General features: G+C 45.0%; 1 protein-coding gene across 2 annotated transcripts in view; it reads right to left on the bottom strand.

The window, feature by feature from the left end:
• Positions 1-1270: 1270 nt before the first annotated feature.
• The window catches only part of LOC126540730 (uncharacterized), a 32412-nt gene continuing 13119 nt past the window's right edge, over positions 1271-20563 (bottom strand). For both annotated transcript variants that reach the window (XM_050187575.2, XM_050187576.2), the window contains exons 6-9: positions 20150-20249; positions 19362-19433; positions 4799-4861; positions 1271-1464 (exon numbers count right to left, since the gene is read on the bottom strand). In XM_050187575.2, coding sequence (XP_050043532.2) covers positions 1432-1464; positions 4799-4861; positions 19362-19433; positions 20150-20249 — 268 coding nt within the window. In that variant the 3' untranslated portion in view covers positions 1271-1431. The remainder of the gene's footprint in view (positions 1465-4798; positions 4862-19361; positions 19434-20149; positions 20250-20563) is intronic.

The raw sequence follows: 20563 nt of genomic DNA, 5'->3' as shown, positions 1-20563 counted from the left end.
TGGCCACGTGACTTTTTATACCATCTCTGTCGAAGGATTGTCCATCACAACGCACAACAGAATTCACAGAAATCACCGCACCGACCGGCAGTGGGCCACTGCCATCGGCGCTTTCTAGTTCGTTCAGTCAGCGCCTCCATTTTTTTTCAATGCCAGCCACATGCGGCCGACTCAATTGTTCACCTAAATTCGTCACAATTGCCGCGCGACAGGCCGCTCGAGGCACTTTGCGTGTATTCGCGGGCTTCTTTCACGCTCGGAAAAACGTTTATGTAGCACGTATTGAGCAACAGAAAGCTGTATCGGGAGTTTTTCATGTTTCTCTACAATTTCCTCATTGACATTTTCATTTAATTATATTTGAGAAGTTGATTAATTACGACTAATTACGTAATTAGGTAGTATGAAAAAAATTATCCGAGTATCTCCAAGCAACAGCAAACATTACCTTGGTTCTGCCCAGCTACGTGACATTCGCAAATTTTTTAACTCTGGCTATGGTTAGCTGGGACATCCTGTATATTCCTGCACCGACGCTCATGATAGCAGCAAATGTTCTCAAATTATGCGGTCCAGTCTACGTGGTAACGTAATTTCTGGGTCACCATGTGCATGCCTGTCAACCCGGGGACCTCGAAATTCGTGAGATTTGCCAAGCGGTGAAAGAATTTCCGACGACAAAAAAAGAAAAAGAAAGCGCTTTCTTCCGGGTTACAGCAACGTCCGAAAAACTCTTAATGGCTGTCAGTAGTTATAGGACGTCTTGGCGATCTTACCGTGGCGGGAGACGGTGTGTGCGCACGTGTATAATTAAGGAATGCGTACCATATATGTCCTGTCACAGTGGCCCATTTGCACTTTTACTATGCCTCGCCGCATAACACTGCTGTACTACGGCGAAGCTGACTTAAGTGAACCGGTTCTTAGGCAACGAATATTCCACCTTTGCTACACGCGTACTCCTCAACGCATGTTTCGACACGAAGTGAACAGAGTAAATCCTATACTGGGTGCGCACAAATGACGGATTTAAATCTGACTTGGGCTAGCTACCTCGCGCATAAGACCAACGACGCGGCGTTTAGGGCCCGTGAGGCAGAGCAGCGACGTCGACGTCAACATCGTCGACGGCAAACAAACTCTGGCGAGACAGACCATTGTGTTTTCAACGGGATTATTCACTATGTTGGACCTTAACATACACCTTTGCAAAGAAAGCCTCCAAAGGTTGGTTGGACAGCAGTCTCCAACGACAAATATACAAGCAGAATTTTTACTAAATGATATGAATAATTTATTAACTTTGTAACAAAGAACACAATGATGTTGATGAGGGTTGGTGAACATTGAATTAAACCTCCAGCAGCTCCTGGAGAGCAGTCATCCATTTTGTGCCTGCGTCAGCTCTCTGAAGCAGCAAAAATGTTGAGTCTAGGTGGTGATTGTCTTAGCCTTCTTTGAAACCTGGAGGAGACAAAGATCAGAATATTCTCCATAAGCATCACAAGACTAACAAAACATCATGAGGCTTCATTCACATATCAAATGTATGCATAAATCATGTTAGACAAATCGCAATAGTTGTCACACAAATGCAATAGCGGACTGTAATAACATCCTATTTAAGTAAAAATTTTAGGAATGAAATTGTCAAAAGATTGTTCCAAATGTCCAACTTCACAAGCCCATAGCATAGCTTGTAGAAAAATATTGAAGCATAAAATTCCCTCTATTGCACTCATACATGTTTGTAGAATCGCCAATGAAACTTTTAAGCAACTCTTTTAAGAACATTTCCAAAAATTTAATGACAAACTTCAAATAAAAATGAAATGGTAAATGTGCATAAAAACAATTTTCAATAGAAATACATAATGTCTGACATTTATGTCACTTTAACTGAAATAATAAGGATGTGTGGTTCAAGCATGACTCTTCCTTTAAATGAACTGCTATACACATTTAACGATATTGTATCAGTAACTTCTGAATAGTGCAGAAAAGCAGACAATGGAAATGAGAGTAATATGTAGCTATAAGGTGGCCGTACATTACCTATTGTGTCACGAGTAATTTTTTTTGCTGCCAGGTGGCATCAAAATCAGCAAAATAAGCATTGCTATAAAGTGCAACAGAACTTTCTTCTTTTGGGGAAAAAAATATGATAAATGCCTCTGCAAGAATATATAAATCAAACTTCATAACTTAAATGATGTGTTTTCAACTTTGAATGTTGGATGCATAAACCAGGAGATCTTATGAAATGAGAATATACTTAAAACGTTATACAGCAGAACACTGCTGGTACATTCTTCAAGGGATTGTAAAAGGAATGCAACAGCCAGGAAAGCATAACAGCAAGGAGGGCTGTAAATCGGCGCAGCGACGTCAGAAACAGCTCTGAATTGCTGCCAGTAAACTTACCTGTTGGCACTCATATTCTGACTGTGGAGAACATGTGCGTGGATGCATAATTAGGGCATACGTACGATGTTATGCGACAGTGGCAGCTTTCTACTCTTTGTGTGCTTAACACTGCTCTATTGTGGTGATGCGGATTAAAGAGGACCAGCGATTATGCAACGCACTTAAAGACCCTTGCTGGCCCCATAGTAAATGTAGCCCTGCACTCAGCAGATTTGGCCATGGAGGAAGGCTGAGGTTTCAACCAATGCGCACTTCTTCGGGTGCTTCGGCAACTGCTCTGAGCATGTTTTATCCCAACATGCTTCTGCAGTGCCTGGCTTATGCAACCTTGGTCGCTTATTTCAATGTACTGGTACTTGTTGCAACGTAGACATTGACTGTATCCGTAGCAACGTGCGACAGCAAATTTCGCTTTGCACCACTAAATTTACCTGACGACACCCTGCGGCAACATTACAGAATGGCGACGTATCAAATGGGAACATAACAGTACAGTGCTTGTGCCTATACGTTAGCGGATGTGCTGCATAATACCGACAACATTTGGAGATTCATCTGTGCAGCTGCTGGCCACTGTAGGTGACCTGCTTGCAGAAGTTGCTGCTCTTGAAGAAGAGCCTTTGCTGGATGGCTCAAAAGTTTACAAGAAATTGACAGTTCCTTACAGACTGTATATGAGAAAAGAATGTTCTAGCATGCTGGAGAGTGCGAATCGCGTTACACGGTATGCTAAATCTTTCCTATAAAGTGTGAGTGGCACTTGCAATACAGCATTATATTTGCATTTCTTTGGCAGGCTTTGGTTTCAGTCCTGCAGTGAGACTGTGGCTTAAACTGTTGTTCTTTTGAACCCTTTCATACACAAATGTGTATTATAGACATCTTTTTATCAGATTATACGATGCTCAAACTACGTTTTCGTGTGGTACGAAGAAAGTATAGTCAAAGTTCCACTGTACATGGATTGGGATTTAGATCGGGACCGCAAGAATGTGACATTGAGGAACATATTAATGGGGTTCTATGGTACTATACTTTGAGCGCACCTACTGTCTAAACAGGAGTATAGGTGGTTTTGCTTTCAAAATATTTTATGGGAAACTCCCCTCTTGTTTTACACAGTGGTCTATCGCACAACTTCAATTGCCGTATGGCCACTTTGGACCAGAAAAAAAATTTTTTAAAATAATTTTTAAAAATTTAAAAAGCACACACAGTGTCACCATTCTTTTGTTGCCATTTCAAACACACAAACATTATGCAAATGTGCTTGACAACTGTACCAGGGCACAAGATAAAAACCTCTGCTCCACTTCAGTACTATTCAAAAACTATGTGAGAGAATACATGGAAGCGAATGGGAGCATGGCAGCACTGTCCCATTTTAGTGCCTTCCGAAAACAGAATGTGATATGGTCAACTTTCGCTGAAAAGTTCATTCCGCAGGCTGTTCATATGCTGTTCACTGTTCATACTATTATGCTAGTCATAGTGAATGAGAAGATACAGTAGTGGAATTTTTTTGCGAACATCATAGAGTTCTTCCAGTGGCAGCAGATCATGCTGATCGCAAAGGCCGTCAAGCTCGCTCAAAGTGCATCTCTTGAAGAAACAGAAGGGTTTCTTTCTTCAGTGGAAGAGTTACTCACAAAAAGCAGGTGAGCATTTAGTGCTTTGTAATTAGACTGCAGTGGGTGAACGACTATCGAAGAACAACTACCTATTGGGACAAATAGGCAACATGGAACAGACCTCTCACCAGCCACCGCAGCCTGTAAACAAGGTGTAAAGACCTGAAGCTGCTATTGACGGGAGATAATCACTTTAAGGACTGGGCTTGTGAGCAATGCAATGAGTTTGCCGGGAGCAAACCCAAGGATGCCTACGCTGCAGTGATCACCAAGCCTGCACCCTAGTTGCCCAGTGCATGTCATTTCACTGCCCGATGACAGGGTTAAGTGCTACATGACAAATGCTTTGGGCATTACCAATGATGTGTAACAATCACGACTGGCAGTAGTCCTCGAATGAGAATCCCAACATTTTAGACGAGTCGCATACACAGTGTTTGTCCAACAACAAATGAATGAACAAACAAAATGTGTCTTGTAGTAACTGTTTTGCAGACTCTTCCATATTTTTTTAACCACGGGAAAATGGTGTGACCTACATTCCAATTTATATGGTAAGTGCAGCTTCTTGCCCTGTGCAATAAGAAAATTAGAACTTCATGCAAATGCTTCTCTTAAAATTTCCGAAAGCCACTACTGTGCTTGCACTTTGCAAACAGAACCCATCTGAAATCACTCTGGCAAAAAAAAAAAAAAAGAAAGAAAGAAAGAAAGCTCTGGAACTGCAGTACTCCACTCACATCTGCTGCTGGTGTGGAGTTGAACCGTTGCTTCCTCTTTAGAAGTCGCTCCTTCTCTTCCAACTGTTAGAACCAAAGAGAGTCGACAAAACAGATTAATGGAACAGGCGTCCAATCAACATTGCCTCATCAGAGTTAATGGTATTAATTATGCCACAATTACCACACATTCCCTGAACAGTGGTCAAAGGGATCAATTGCATAGAACTGCCTAGTATGGTTTAGTTTAGTTTCAGTCCCTGGGCACACAGAACTGTCTCGTATGGCTCAGTCTAAATTCAATCCTGGGGCATAGCTATGGTAATGAATCAGATCTGTTAGTAGGAGCACTCTTCTGACGGTTGCGTGCAGTACCGTGGCACAACAATGCCACAACCACAGGACGAAAAGAATGGAAAATTAAAAGCATCACTAAAAAAGAAAAAGAAAAACCTGAGGTTCTAACAGCCTTTATACACAGTAATACAAATGTTTTTGGTACCATCAGCCAGCCACAAAAAACAGAGGTGGGACTGCCCAAAGTAATTTTGGACCAATTTTTAGAGCAAGTACCGTTTTGGAGCAGTTTGCAGCAGAGAAAATTGCATTTTGGAGCAGCTTGGAGGAGACTAATTTTGGAGCAACTAAGAGCAGATAAAATTTTACACTCAAGCAGTTTAGAGCAGGCCAATCTGAATTTTGGTGCAATAACGGAATATAGAACACGGCAGTGCACTTTGAAACCACGACGGAACACAGAATAAGCCAACACGAGTGCTGTACTGCAACTGTATTAACCAACGTCATAAACTGAGTTTTGAAGCAGATTACCCCGATACTTAAACCTTCTAGTGCACGAAAATTTTGGTAATGTGGTGCTTGTAGATTTTTAATTAGTGGTAGCAATCATATTGAAATAATGAGTTCGAAATTTCTAAAAGCAACCCCAAGACATTTCTTATAAATTTTTATTTAATGGCTCGACAGTGTGGGTGAAGTGCCTGGAAATGCGCTTCACTAACAGACCGTAAGGAGAAATCAGGGTTATGAACTGCTGTGGTTTACTGAAAGCCGTTTTTACATAATAGAAATAGTTTTGCCTTGCCACAGGCCAAATGGAACACGGGGTGGGGGAAGCGTGCTTTGTAGCTGTAGTGTACCAGAATATGGAAGAGTGGGTCGAGCGGCGGCATGGCACATGCTTTCCTGCACAGCCGAAAACATCAATGGCACTACAATAGACTGTATCAGGAAGAATATATAATTCCTGCGCCGATGCTCATGATGACAGCGAAAAATTTTCTCAAATTATGCAGTCCAGTTGACGCGGTAACATAATTTCTGGGTCACCATATGTCACCGCAGACCCAGAGAGCCGCAATCAACCCTGGGCCAGTATAACGTAAAACTATTCCAATGTGTTTTCATTACAAATGCACCATTAGCCCTTCGTGACAGGTCAAAATGGCTGAGGCCTCTCTCATATGAGCCCCAAAACAAATTGGAATAGTTTTGTTATACCGGCCCTGAGGACAGAGACGCTTACCTGCTGACCCCACGCCTCGCTATTGCAGGATTCTTTCGCATTCCACGAAATCAAAGCTTTGACCAGCACTTCCATTTACATAATGTAATTACCGCTACACCTTTGTATGTAAGCAGATGTACCATCACAAACAAACTAAATGGGAATAAGAAATTACAAAGTTGAACACCTTTCTCAATAATGCACTAGCATGATCTCACACCACTAATTATCTGGTTCACAAAGGTGGCATAGGGCTCACACTAAGCTTGAAGCTAAAATTATGTCGACATTAATATTGGCGAGAACAGCTAGAGAAAAAAATTCGTTCTAGTTAGGCCCAACTTATTCAACTACCATGTAGCCACATACTTTCTTTCTAGGTATGTGTTTATGAGGTGGTTTCATTCTATGCAGGAAATAATCACATGAAGGCACTAGTATCAGCATATTCAGACGCAAGCCATTCAGAGACTACTACAATGTTATTTCATTTCCAGTTTAGGTGAAACTGAGAACACCTGTAATTCAGATTTTGAAATGTACACATGACACTACTCCGTGCTTAGAAACTAGCTACCAGTCAATGTCCCACTTTTCATACCTGTGTCACACGGGCACATTTGGAAGGCCTTCCAGTCAACGGCCTTTGAAACGCCACAACTCTATCGACTCAAAGCAGTTGTCGCGCTGCTACACGGCACTTTTGAAAGGCCGTTGAGTGGTTCAGGCGTTTCTCGCAAAATTGTGTGGCGCTGCGGATCTTTATTTTCGTTTTCATGTCACGAAAAGTTAAACAACATTAAAACCATTTAAAAACACTATAATTTCTCTTATGTTTGTTTTTACATTAAAAAATTTGTTTATACATTGCCATACATATATGTTTAGTTTTTAAGTTGTTGAGTAGCGAAACTGCGGCAACGTTTGCGCCTCTCGATGCGGCTGCCGTTTTGGTGTGTGTTCACCAAAAGTGGCAAAAACACTTTATTGAATAATGAATAACACTCATATATAGTATTTTTAGAGCATTTGGTTTGATTTGTTCTTTCTAACCGTGAGTACGAGCACATTGTGAACGAGCGGGCATGTTCGCGCTGTTTCCGCTTCCGTTGCTCAAAGGCCATTGAGATTTCGATAGAGTTGTAGGGTGCTCCGTTGAGTCGATAGACTATTGACTCGGCGGCCTTCGAAACCGCCCGTGTAGCAGCTCGAACTTGACCTTTGAGTCAACTGACTATCGGTTGGAAGGCCTTCCAAACGCCCGTGTGACACGGGTATCAGACTCCCCCAGGGCCGCGAAAACATCCGAAAAAATGAATACATGTGCTTTACTACCCCAAAAGCTCAAATCATCACAGGCACGTGAAATAGCTCTGAAGGCCTACCAGTACGGTTATTAGGCGTATCGTAGCGCGTACTTCAACAGGAGATGGCAGGTGCCTGCGTGTATAATTAAGGAATATGTACCATGTCCCGTGACAGCTATTCCTTTACACTGTCGGTATGCTTCAGCACAATACACTCCATATGCTTGACCACGTAACAATACTATATTGCAGCAAAGCTAACTTTCAAGAATCAGCATTATGCAACGTGGCAGGCTTTCAGTGCTTCGAAGCCATCAGTCAGGATTACAAAGGTAGATTCAGCTCCATGGCTGACAGCGACAGATTCTTTCAATGAAAATAACGGCACCGAACAGCGAGAAGGTTGGCAGCAAAAGTCTGAAGCAGCTAGGCCTAGCGTTCCCGCAGGGTTGTCTGCCAGCGAATCAGCGTGCAAGAGTGCCAGTTCGAAGCTGTGATATAATAATCAAAATGGCAGTGGCTTCGATTAATGCTGTTTCAGACCTGCAGTCACGGCGAAAAAGTCGGGAAAATCAGACGGTGCAAAGTTTCGTGTTTGAAATTCCAGACGTTCTTAAACATTTGAATCTATGGGGTACGTGGCGGTTCCGCAAAGGCGTTTGAATTATCAGGCATGGTCAAAAGATCGGTTGTTGACCGTAATTACCGTAAAAACCCGCATATATTACAAGGTTTTTTTCCATTATTAGTCTCCCAAATTTTCGCTTCGTACTGTATGCGGATACGAACAAAAATGTCAGTCTGAAATTTGGGCTAGTTCTGGTTTCGTTATTGCTACGTGGCTATGGCTTGACTTCATTATTGCTGCATGACTACGGCTTGGTTTCATTATTGCTCCGTGACTACAGCAGCGTTTCTTTATTGTTGAGTGCACACCTGGGCAGCACATGCACAAACCATGCTTCACAAAGTGCATCTTTTATTGCGAAGCAATACTACTTTAGGTCGCACTTCAGCCCGTTTCGTGGCGAGGCGGTGGTAGGCACCATTGACCTTTTAGCGTGACCTCGCTGCGTGACGTCACACCACGTGACCTAGAGTGACGTCACACCAGCTGTGTAAAAACGGGGCCCCATCTCACGCCGTCGCGAGGCGGCGTGAGATGGCGGCCTAACTGCCGCTCCTCTCACCAGGGGCGCTACGGTCAGAGTGACGCCACACCAGCTGTATAAAACAGCTCCGCTCCTCTCGCCAAGGCAGTCATACAGCCAGATGTTACGATGGTGCCTACGAACAAGGCAGCTCGGCAGAATGCAAAGAGGAAGCATCAGCGAGCTACGGAGACGGAAGAACGAGAAGAACGACTTTCTAAGCAGCGTGCCCAGTATGCAGCTCAGCAAGAACGTGCAACCTCCTCTGTGGAAACAGCAGAAGCAAAGGAAGAAATTATGAGTTGGCCCGACAGTGAGTCTCCTTCTACTAGTTCAGAACGCTGGATAGCGACTAAACGGCAGAGGCGTGTCCAAGAAACCCCGGAACAGCGGCAGCAGCGGCTTGAGAAGGAACGTGCGTTTGGAGAGAAGGAAAACGAAAAGCGAAGAAAACAGCGTGCAGAAGAAACACCCCAGCAGAGACAAGAGCGTTCGAAGAAAAGACAGGAGAAATCTCTCACCAAGGCTAGCCCGACTCAACCCGAAGGACACACTATTGCTTCGCAATCACCAGGCTTAACCAAGCTAAGCCACGGCCGTCTTTTTTTTATTCCGCATTGAAGTACCAAGATGTCCAGACCACAGTACTCAGCTGCTTTCAAGAGAAAGGTTATTTTAACCGCACAGGACATCGGCAACAGTGCAGCCGGGAGGAGTTTGGTGTCAAGGAGGCAAGCATTCACGGATGGCGTCGACAGAAGGAGGCCCTTTTCACGTGCAGTGGAATGCGAAGAAGCTTTCGCGGCTCAAAGAGTTGGACATTCCTGGAAATCGAACTTGCCCTGACAGAGTTTCTACGCCAACAGCAAGCTGTGCATCTAGCTGTGAGCATGGAGCTTATGCAGGCAATAGCTAAGGAGCTTGCTAGAGAAAAAGGACTACCGAGCTCCACCTTCAAAGCGAGCAAGCGCTAGATTTATTGCTACAAGTGCCATGCTGGACTTTCCTTACGCTGCTGAACTTCGATTTTGCAAAAGCTGCTCGAATCGTTCGCAGAGCTGCTTGTGGCTTTCCAGCACCATGTTATTTTGCTGCGCAAGTCCAAGAACTTCCAGCTAGGGCAGATCGGCAATGCTGACCAAACGCCGGTTTATCTGGACGTGCCATCGCCCCTCACGGTGCACGAAAAGGGCTCTAAGCAAGTTTATGTCCGGTTCACTGGCAATGAGAATATGTGAGTTACCGTCATGCCGTCGTGCACGGCAGACGGACACAAGCTCCCACCCTATGTCGTCATCAAGCGCAAGTCAGTGCCTAAAGGTGAGGAGCTGCGAAAAAATGTGGTCATGAGATGCCATGAGAAAGGCTGGATGAACGAGAATCTTGTGCTCGACTGGATAAAGTCCGTCTGGTGTAGGCAGCCCGGCACACTGTTGTCGTTCCCGTCCATCCTCGTGCTGGACGCATTTCGTTGCCATTTGGCCAACTCAGTAAAGAGGCTGTTGCACGAATCCGGCACTGAACTCGTCGTTATCCCGGATGGGATGATGTTTCAGCTGTAGCCTTTAGATGCTTGCATGAACAAGCCGTTCAAGGACACCGTCAAGCGGTGTTACACAGATTGGATGTGCTCAGGTGAGCTTGCAGTAACGCCGACCAGGCTGCTGAAGCGGGCTTCGCCAGTCACGCTATGCAAATGGACTGTGGACGCATGGGCCAGCATACCAGAAAACCTTGTGCGTCGCACATTCAAGAAATGCAGCATCTCGAATGCACTCGATGGCACAGAGGATGAGTACCTCTGGTAAGACATGTCCTACAAGGAACTATCTGAAGAGAGCGCAGCTGAGGAAGACAGCAATTGAAGTCTGGAGTGCAATTTAAATGTTTTCCTCGAGTTTTACTAATTTGTATTATACCATATAAAACGTTTTTTCCATTTCGTGTCCCGAAAATTTCACCTTGATCTATATGCGGGTTCGTATTACACGCGGGTTTTTACGGTACACATCAAAGGCATTTGTTAAGGCACACGCTTATATTCATGCCAACGGTACTAGAGCAAAACCAGAGGTCACAATGGCAACAAGATAATGAAGCACTGGACATGAGGAAAAAACAGTTAAAAAAGGTTCTAGTTCGCTCACAGCACCCTAAGTTTACATTTCGTGGTTGTGCGCCTCAGCTAGGTGGCGCCGCACCACTCGGCCCACTCAACCATATTCTAGTACACTCTAAATACAGCCGCCCTGGCAGTACTGACGGCAGCAACAACAGCCGGAAGTGGTCGCACGTGCGCCAGCCACTTGCCGGAAGCACCGAAAGGTCCAGTGTTGTGTAGGAGGCTCTGTCGCACGGTGTGCGCAATGGCAACTGCTGCACTCTTTTTCGGAGAATGAATCCGCTCACTGTTCGCTGCCTGAGCACACATGTCGAAGCCATTCTGATGCATCGTGGCACAAGTTCAGACAATTTTCTGTGTTTGGCGCGGGAATTGGCATTTGTATCAAAATGGCACAATTGGCACAGTACTCCCACCCCTGCAAATGAGAACCAGGAACGCCTACCCATCATACACTACTTCTTCTGATATGAAGGCAACAGACAATGAAACCAACAGAAGCATGTGGCAGCTGGAAAAACAACTTGCCTCAGATGACATCCGAAACCATATCTTCGCATTACAGTCAACAACCGATTTTTCAAATGCACGATAATCCAGACGCCTTCACAGCACTGCCACATATCCTAAAGAGCCAACGTATAAAAATGTCTAAAACTTTGGAAGCTGAAATGGCTCGCCATCAGATTTTCTGAACTTTTCGCGGCTTTGTTGTGACCACAGGTCCGAAACATCATTAATAGAAGTCGCCACCACTGTCATTTTGATTACAGTTGCTGATCGATAAATCGGACACCAATAAACCAGACATGCTCGGTGATTCCGACAGTGTCGTGGCACCGCCAATGGCCCCACAGGCTTAACGTGTAAGGACAACCAATATTTCAGACAGCTGCCAGCTCTATATTCGATTATCTGGACTCCGTTCATAACTGTAGCATACGCCGACTCTGCTGCCATTATCTACTCTCACAACCTCGACGAGACGTCAAGTACGGCCTGAGAGATTACACGCTAGATGATGATGCCTTGGTTGCAGCACTGTGCCTCAGAGATTTAAATGCAAATGCCAATCTTGGAGGCTTTGCCTGAATTGTGAGTTCAAATCAACATCACGATCATCACATCATTCTGGCACTACTGCATGTGGCCCGCTCTTTCTTGAATTTGCTTTCCTGACAGTGTTCTGTCATTCTGTGTTTGCTTGTTTAGCATCGTTCCAGACAGCACTCCGCTGGCTCCAAGAAGTTCTTGTGAAGTTATTGACAGTCTGCGTCAAATAGCACCAGCGGTGCCCTTGCAGCCCGAATGAGTCTGGCTCCGCAATTCCCGACACTGTTGGTAGCAATGAAAAAACACGGTGGCCAGGCAAGCTGCTCTGCATAGACAATTACTGTGGTGGTTGCGCTAACCGCTTGCGAGTCAGAATCACACCAACAATTTACTATTTCGCACCTTTCATAACAGGCACACTTTCAAGGCCACTTTACGTATTAATTTTCATCAGAAACAAATTGCAGCCCATTTTTGTGCCACCTTTAGTGGTGAAAGAGGCAAGCACATAGACCGGGGGGTGGATGGGACAAAAAAATGGGGTGATTGGAGAAGCAACGAATTTGCTCACTGGCTAGCCCTGCCGGATCTGCCATGTGGTCATAACATAACCACTAGCAGAGCTGTCATTGGCTGCAGCTGTGTGACACAACGTGACCATATCCAGTGAGTTGATCACGCGTGCTGCATGCAACCTAACACTGCATGCTGCCGGAACCTGTCGGCCGTCTGTCAAGTGTGGCTGTTGGTGTAAATGCTCGCATGACGGATGACGCACAAGATCACACCATGTGTCTCATGCTTAAAGCATTCACGAAGTATTGTGGCATACCAAGAGCGGACAGTGGCCAGTCGCAGGAGAAAGTATGTATTCCGTAATTATACACGAGTGCACCTGCCGTCTCCTGTCACAGTATGAGAATTGGTATGCCTATTAAGTGTAATGGCAGGCTCTCAGAGCTATTTTGGACGTGCCTGTGGCAATCTGAGCTCTTGGGGGCAGTAAAAGGCATGCATTCATTTTTTTTTTTTTTCGAACTGCCCGATTTCTTTAAGTTTTCGGACCCTACGAAGTCGAAAACTCGGACACTCGCTGTATGTGGACTATGCTCTTAGCGATGTTTGTTCTTTTGTCCAAATTAATTTCCCTTCAATATATAATTCCTAAATTGCAAATAAAGAAAGTAGTTTAAATTATGCTTTCCTTGGTTTCATTAAAAATAGGGTCAAGCAATATTTCTGCAATTGTGGCCAGCTCCTCACCATGTTGGCCACCCAAACTGAACACTTGGCCGTTGACACAAGCACGAACAACAGTTTGTTTATCACGCAAAAGAATGTTCGATAGAATAAACAGAAGTCCTAACATTATCTTTCATGACAACTGACAACCATTGTCAATCACTGTACGAACGAGAACTGCAATACGAAGCAAGTTCAACTCGGAGCCCATGTCCTGCTGCCACTGCATTGCATACAAGATGGCTTGACTCCGTCACATGCTTTGCAGTCTGGACACCTCGAATAGCTGCACATCTTTTTTGTGTGAACTAATGCGTTGAGAAATAAAGCATTCTCCTAACAATACATTTGTAGATTTGCCGGTGGTAGTTTTTGAAATGCTGTATGACACGGTGTTGAAGCCATGCGGGTTTAGCCTAGCAGCACCCTCAGCATCAAGCTGACTCCAGTGGGAGGCAATAAGCCACTTGCATGGTCCTTCTAAATACTCTCTGCCAGCCAGTGGGGTGCCACGTGGCATACCATTGTGAGGATCTTGCCACTATAGTTGGATACAACTCAAGTCTGCAATGAAGCCCTGCCCACGCCCTCATAACTGCCAGCTCCTCTGCGAGGCTGCAAATAGTTCGTACTTGAAGCTTTCCTTGTTACCTAAATAAGGCGGTAACCAGAAAAATAAAATTATTAGCGGGGAATTTCATATGTTTTTCACTTGCATGTTATAGTGGGAAGGTGAAAGCCTTATTCTTTATTGAATTGGAATAAAACGTTTGCTTCGCTACAACTATTTATTGTCAAGTTTAACTTCAGCTGGCAGTGAAGTTTCACAAGTAAAATGGGCTCAGCAATGAACTGTACCACGGACTTTTGAAGAGTGACATGCTCAGACTCCATACACTTTGTGCATGTCTGTTGCACACCTCATCACTTCCGCCGATAAAAAAGACTCTTCAAGCACAGCAGATGCTCCGGAGGCATCAAATACGACGCTATTTTGAAAATGTCGCATGACGATGATTTTGTTTGCTTCTGTGATTGGCTGGCAGACAAACACAACCCTTCGCGGTTTGTGTGCCTTGGTTGCCAACAGCTGTTTTTCTAAGTTGTATCCTACTACAGTAAAAGCTCGTTAATTCGAATTTCACGGGGACACTTAACGAGTTCGAATTAACCGAAATTCGAACTAACGAAAGTGATTAAGAAAAGGCCACATCTGATGACAAAAAAAAAGTACAGCAACTTTGGGTACTTTTATTTGGAAAAAAAGTCCGTAATGGTTTTTTGCTGTTTTCCTCTGAAAGAGATCGCTGTCGCTTTATCTTCCAGAGCTCGAATGAGCCGAAAAGCATCGTCTTCGCCTTCTTCGAAACATAAGAAAAGCCGGGCGTGATTCAGTCCGTCCATCACCTGTGCCAATGAAGGTCGTACCGGTGTTTCACCAACATCATCATCTTCATCATTCGCGTCGTCATCATCCACGGCCGGTTCATCGTCTTTGCCGATGACTTGGGCGATGATTTCATCATCGGTCACGGCACCGCAGACCGCGGTGCAGCTGTCGACATTCACGTAGTCACTGAAGTCCGTATCGCAGAGCACCTCCCGTACATGAAGCGGAGCGCGGACGTCCTCTTCAACTTCATTAGCGTCTGCGTTAAGGGCTCCGAAACCACAGTGGCGGAAACAATTTGCAATGGTTTCTGTGGTTACCTGATTCCAGGCACGCACAAGCATGTGCAGGGCTGTGAGCAGTGCCACGGTATAGCTTTTCTCATTATCGGAGCACAGGAGCAACTTCTCAAGAATGTGACGTCTATAAAAACTTTTCAAATTCTTTATAACGCCCTGATCCATAGGCTGAAGAGCCGCGGTGGTGTTAGCCGGAAGAAAAACCAGCTCACTGGCTCTCAATTCTATTTCCACCTTGTGCGCCGAGCAGTTGTCGACGAGGAGGAGAATCTGCCTCTTGGCAAGCTCAAATTTTCGGTCGAGTTTCCTCAGCCACTGCTTGAAAAGCTCGCCCGTCATCCAGGCCTTCTTATTTGCTGCGCAGTCGGCCGGCAGCGTGCGGATGTTCTTAAAACATCGAGGTTTCTGTGACTTCCCTATCACAAACAGGGGGACCTTCTCTGTTCCAGTCATGTTCGCCCCGAGCAACACCGTCACGCGCTCTTTGCTGCGCTTGCCGCCTGCGCACACGTCCCCCTTGTACGTGATCGTTTTGTCCGGTAAGAGTTTAAAAAACAAGGCGGTCTCGTCGGCAATGAAAATAGCGGATGGTGCGTACCTGTTCAGGTGGTCTAGTAGCGCACCATTCCGCCACACGGTGCAGGTTTCTGCGTCTACAGCTTTGGCTTCGCCGCACACACTGCGGAAAACGAGGTCATGCCTGTCTCTGAAGCGGTGAAACCATCCGTCCGAAGCGGCGAAGTCGGAGATGTTCAGACGTTGCGCGACATCAGCCGCCTTCGCTACGATGATGGGGCCACTCAATGGTATATCCTCCGTTTTTCCTTGATCCATGTGAGCAACGCTGCCTCCAGGTCCGGGTGCTTAGCTGTCCGAAGCCTTTTCCGATCCTTGCCGAAAGTTTCAGCCTCGTAGGAGTCCTCAATCGTCCTCTTATTCCGGATATATGTCGACAGCGTGCTTTTCGGTATATCGTGCTTCTTTGCAATTTCGTTCTTGCTCAGTTTCCCTGCATCAACTTCCCCCAGAATTTCTAATTTATCCTTCAACGTTTTGGCACGATACTTTCCACGTGACGACATCGCGGCACGCGAGCAGTGTCAGTCTGCGGCGGACGCGTACAGAACAAAAGCGAGCAACGGCGCATCGACGTTCTGATCGCATAGGCGATGGAGAGAATGGCCGGTCTCGCGGTTGCCAACGAACGCACTGCGTATCCTGCTGTCCATGACGATGCGGCAGAGCATTTGCGAATAAACGCAAGTGCTGCCCCCTAAAAGCACGCGATGATGATAGTGTATGTCGCGCCATCTGTCGCTTAACAGCAGAGACTGCAAGCTGGCTACGGCGGCACGCAGTTCGAATTATCCGTGGCGGACCGGATTAGCATTCGAATTAACGAGCTTTTCAATACATGGGGCTCTATGGAGCATGGCCGGACCGTGCCAATTAGTTCAAATTATTCGAAAATTCGAATTAACGAGGTGCGAATTTACGAGCTTTTACTGTATAGCGCGTTTGTTGCTTAAGAAAAAAAAATTATTTTCACAGAAGTGACCTTAAATACCGTATTTATTCGAATGTAACATGCACTTTTTTCCAATAAAATCGGTCTGAAAATTGCGTGCATGTTAGGATCGAGTACGACCCTAAATCTGCATTACCGTATCGCCATCGGCATTTCAAAATGGCCACCTCGTACGCTGTTCAAGGCTAGCTGCCGTAGCTCTCTCCACTGTGCTGTAGTACGTTTGTTTAGGCAATGCTTCCTTCGGCTTAGGTTAGTGCCCTGTCTGTCTTCCTGTTTTTTGCATTTGCTTTATCAGCATGGAGTGCCGACTGCAAAGACATGCCAAGTTCATCACAATGCCGCAATTAAAAGGAAAGCGATCACGTGTGCGGAGACGGACAGAAATCGGGCCGCATCACGGGCGTTTGGAGTTCCTGAACCCTGCGTGCAGGACTGGCGCAGACAGGAGAGGTATACTACACCGGCGGCTGCTACGTACGGGGCGGCCTTGCGGACCCTATCTTGAAAGCGATCTACAACGGAGACAAAAGTCTACGCATCTAGGCACACCGCACTGTGCTCTCGTCACTTAGTTCACGTCGAAGCAAGAGGGCACACAAAGGTCAATCGGTCAATTCCCTTGCTCCTGCTACCACACTTCCTCACTCCAGTGTTTCTGCAGTCACTGAGTGAGACATGTTCATGTTTGCTTGTGTGCACGTGACACCATGCTTGTTAATTTAGTTACTAAGCAAATGTTTAAAGGTTTATACGGTTAATAAAACTACTATCCTTATTTTTCGTATAGCTGTATACTAATTTGCTATTGTAATCGATGCTTCGCCTTTCAGGCAAAACTGCGAGTTTTTTTTATTTATCGCAACTTTAGCGCATCGGGAGTAAATCTTGTTTTTTCCAAATGAGAAAAAGTTGTATTTCTGCATGAAAGGGTGAGGTGCGTGGTATTGTAAAGGCCCTTTCTTTCTTTTTTAGGTCACGGCAAACGGGTGCACGTTACAATCGAGAGCACGTTAAAATCGTGTAAATACTGTAGTTCCATGCAGTGTGCTGCCCTACGCATGCATCACCGCAGCAAAATACATCAGCACCTAGACAAAATTTACCTAAAGTTTTGTAGGCTGTTATAGACAGAACTAAATGAGAAGAATAGTCTCTTATATCTGAAAGTATGTTGTATGCCTCTTCTTTGTAATGGGTGTGAATTGTACAGATGGCAACATTCCCTTAATGCTCCCGCACCACCTTTTGACGCCATTGATTTCGAAAGCATATCACTCGGTTTAGTTAATTGTTTATCACTAAGGGAAGATTACATTGTATCCTAAATCAACTGAACACCGACCCAAAGAAATTGACAACTTTTCCTGCATCAAAGCAGCCTAAACATGTGTCACAAAAGTGCACGTAATCAAAGCACGTGCCGCGTATCACCCAAGCGAGCAAAGCAGCAGCTTGGCCCCCCAACAGCTTCGATGGAGGAAGAGAGTGCCTACACCACAAACAACTGACGCGATCTACGGCGACTAGAAGTTTCGAAGAGAGAGAGGGCACGTGCCTAAACACCTTCTTAGATTTCGACACACGGCGAGGAGAGCGAGAGAGAGAGAGGGGGGACAGCCTAAGCATGCGCCGATGTATGAGTCACTGTGGCCACGGCTGAAAAAGAGAAATGTCTAGAAGGTTTCCAGGCTTTGTTCATGCTATGGGAGCATGACTTCGTCAGAAAGTTCAAGAAACACCAGCAAAAGCTATAAAAGCGCCATACTGGGATCAGAAAGGGGATCAGATCAGACCGCGCAAGTGAAGAGATGTGACACGCAGACCAACCTTCTGCAGAAGGGGATTCAGCGACAAGCTGGTCAACGAGTTTCTTGAGCGTCTGCATTTCTGGAAGAAGTTGCTTCTTCAAGACTTACCACGAGCAACGCCAAGGACGTCTGGCTCAAGACTAACACGGGTGAATACGAGTGGACACCTGGTGCCCCTATTCATTCTGAAGTGTACATGTTGAACTCTTAGAGCTTGTCGTTAATGATTTTCAAGAGTTTTGTTAATACCCCTTTGAATTGTATTGTGATGTACCTAGCCGAAGTGCGCATGTGTGAACATTACTGCCTTATTTGAAGAATATATTTTGTTAAGTTTTTACAAGTCTGGGCTCTCACTCTATCTTTGTCAACTGTCTGTCATTTCGTGAGGTTATTTTCTGAGGCTGCTAAGTTGGCTTTGGAATTTGGCCCAACGCTGGCACCTCGTTCACGAGATGTGTGACATGAGAAAATACTTCAAAATCTGCAACATCACACTGACCTACAGTTTGGGTGCAAAATTCAAGAAAGGAAAGTTTTGGCATTTATTGCTTCCTTTAGTATTTAATTTTTTTCGTGCCAAAGTGGAAATGCTATTAGAAAGAACACTTTGCTAGACTAAACCAATTTAGTTTTTTCTCATTAGTGTCGCTTTAAAGGTAGACACCTTCAACGAAAACTTCTGCAGCTAAGTTTGTAACTCTTTCGTTACCTTAGATGGAGAAGTCCTCGTACCCTTTATCGTGCCAGGCGGCAAGTTCTACCACCATTGACACAAAAGCGGGCCCTCTTAATGATGTTTTTGCTAACAACATGGCTATCCCTCCTCTAAAGCTAAGACAGGCCAGCGTGCACTTCATGGGATCCCAGATGTTATTTTCTGTTTAGTGTTCACCATTTCCAAGTTGCCCAGCCTTGTTCTAACTGCACACAGTCACTTTCAGCTTCTACAAGCTTTAAAATTTTGATTGATTCAGCACTTCTGAACTCTTTTAGAACCTTGGTAAAACTTCAACTCAGTTGATACTTGTTTTCACAAGCATTTAGGAGCATCTTCAAATGGAGTGCTTTCTCTTCGAATCCCTTAACCCTTGAAACCGTAACAAAAGATTCAGGACACGCAATACAGATAAAATGCTAGAAAAGGACTTGCATCTTTTGCCACAGTAGACACGCTCTGGCCAAACCGCTCGGCTCTCTTCTTCAACTTTGCCAAGTCAACAGGCTGAAATGCAAAAGCAAGTAATCAAGAGCTGCAAAAAGTATTCAGACGTGCACCAACTGCATTGACACTTTACCATCTATGCTCAAGTTATATGAGCCACAGGAGTAATTAGCATCATACTAGTGCAATAAAACAAATCATGCTATCTTTACAGAACATAGATTGCTTGCTTGCTTGCCAAAATTTTGGGACTCTGCAGGATTATTTAATGTGCCCCAAAGTCTGAGAGCACTGGCGCCTTTGCCTTCGTTGGAATGTAGCCACAATGGCATAGAAGCTGCTGCTGCTACTCCATGTGCAGAAGCAGTAGGGCACTTTAGCCTACGGTATGCCTGGGGTGCAGTGCCAAAGGAGGTGTGCTCGCATGTTTTTTATACACAGCATAGTCAGGAGCTAGCACTTTCACTTGCTGTATGAAGTGCCCATAACCACTGCTCGAGTGGACAGATCCCAGTCTTTCACTAAGGACAATTGTTGACAATTATTTCTACTTCGGAGTCATCAAATGCACATTTTATTTGCGTTTGATTGAAAACCACGAAGAAACGTTTCATTTGAAGACACCATTGAACACATGCTGCTTATAAATTTGTCTGAAGGTCTACAACAAATGAAACTGTCCTCTCCAGTGTGCTGTAACATTTGAGACAAGTTACTGCTTAGTCATCTGGTGACACTGATCTACACGGTGCAGCAAGTGTAAAGCCAGTACTCACGGGTGGGTTCGCAGAAATGGAAGTCCGGGACAGTTTCACTGAGCTTGTCTTGGTGGTGTCCTTAGATGCAGCTGGGCTGTTCTGGGCTGCAGCACCAAATCTGGGGAAGAAAGGGTATACCAAGACATCTAATGTTTCTGGTCTGACCTTACATAATTATTAAGCACAGCATACCGTATTTACTCGCATAATGATCGCACCCCTAAATTTTGTCGTCAAAATTCGATTTTTTTTATTTCCCGCGTAATGATCGCACCCCGAACTTGCCGCAGCGATATCTCGTGTGCGAAGTCTAGCTAATAATGATCGCGCTTACCATCTATCGAATGCTACGCGAACGACTCTTCAAGACAAGCCAAGCAGCCAAACATTCTTAAATAGATGCCTCATTTCATTACTTTCATCACTTTCCGC

This window comes from Dermacentor andersoni, chromosome 2 (genome assembly GCF_023375885.2).
Source record: "Dermacentor andersoni chromosome 2, qqDerAnde1_hic_scaffold, whole genome shotgun sequence".
NCBI classification, from domain to species: Eukaryota; Metazoa; Arthropoda; class Arachnida; order Ixodida; family Ixodidae; genus Dermacentor; species Dermacentor andersoni.
This window is presented reverse-complemented; position numbering and strand designations above follow the sequence as displayed.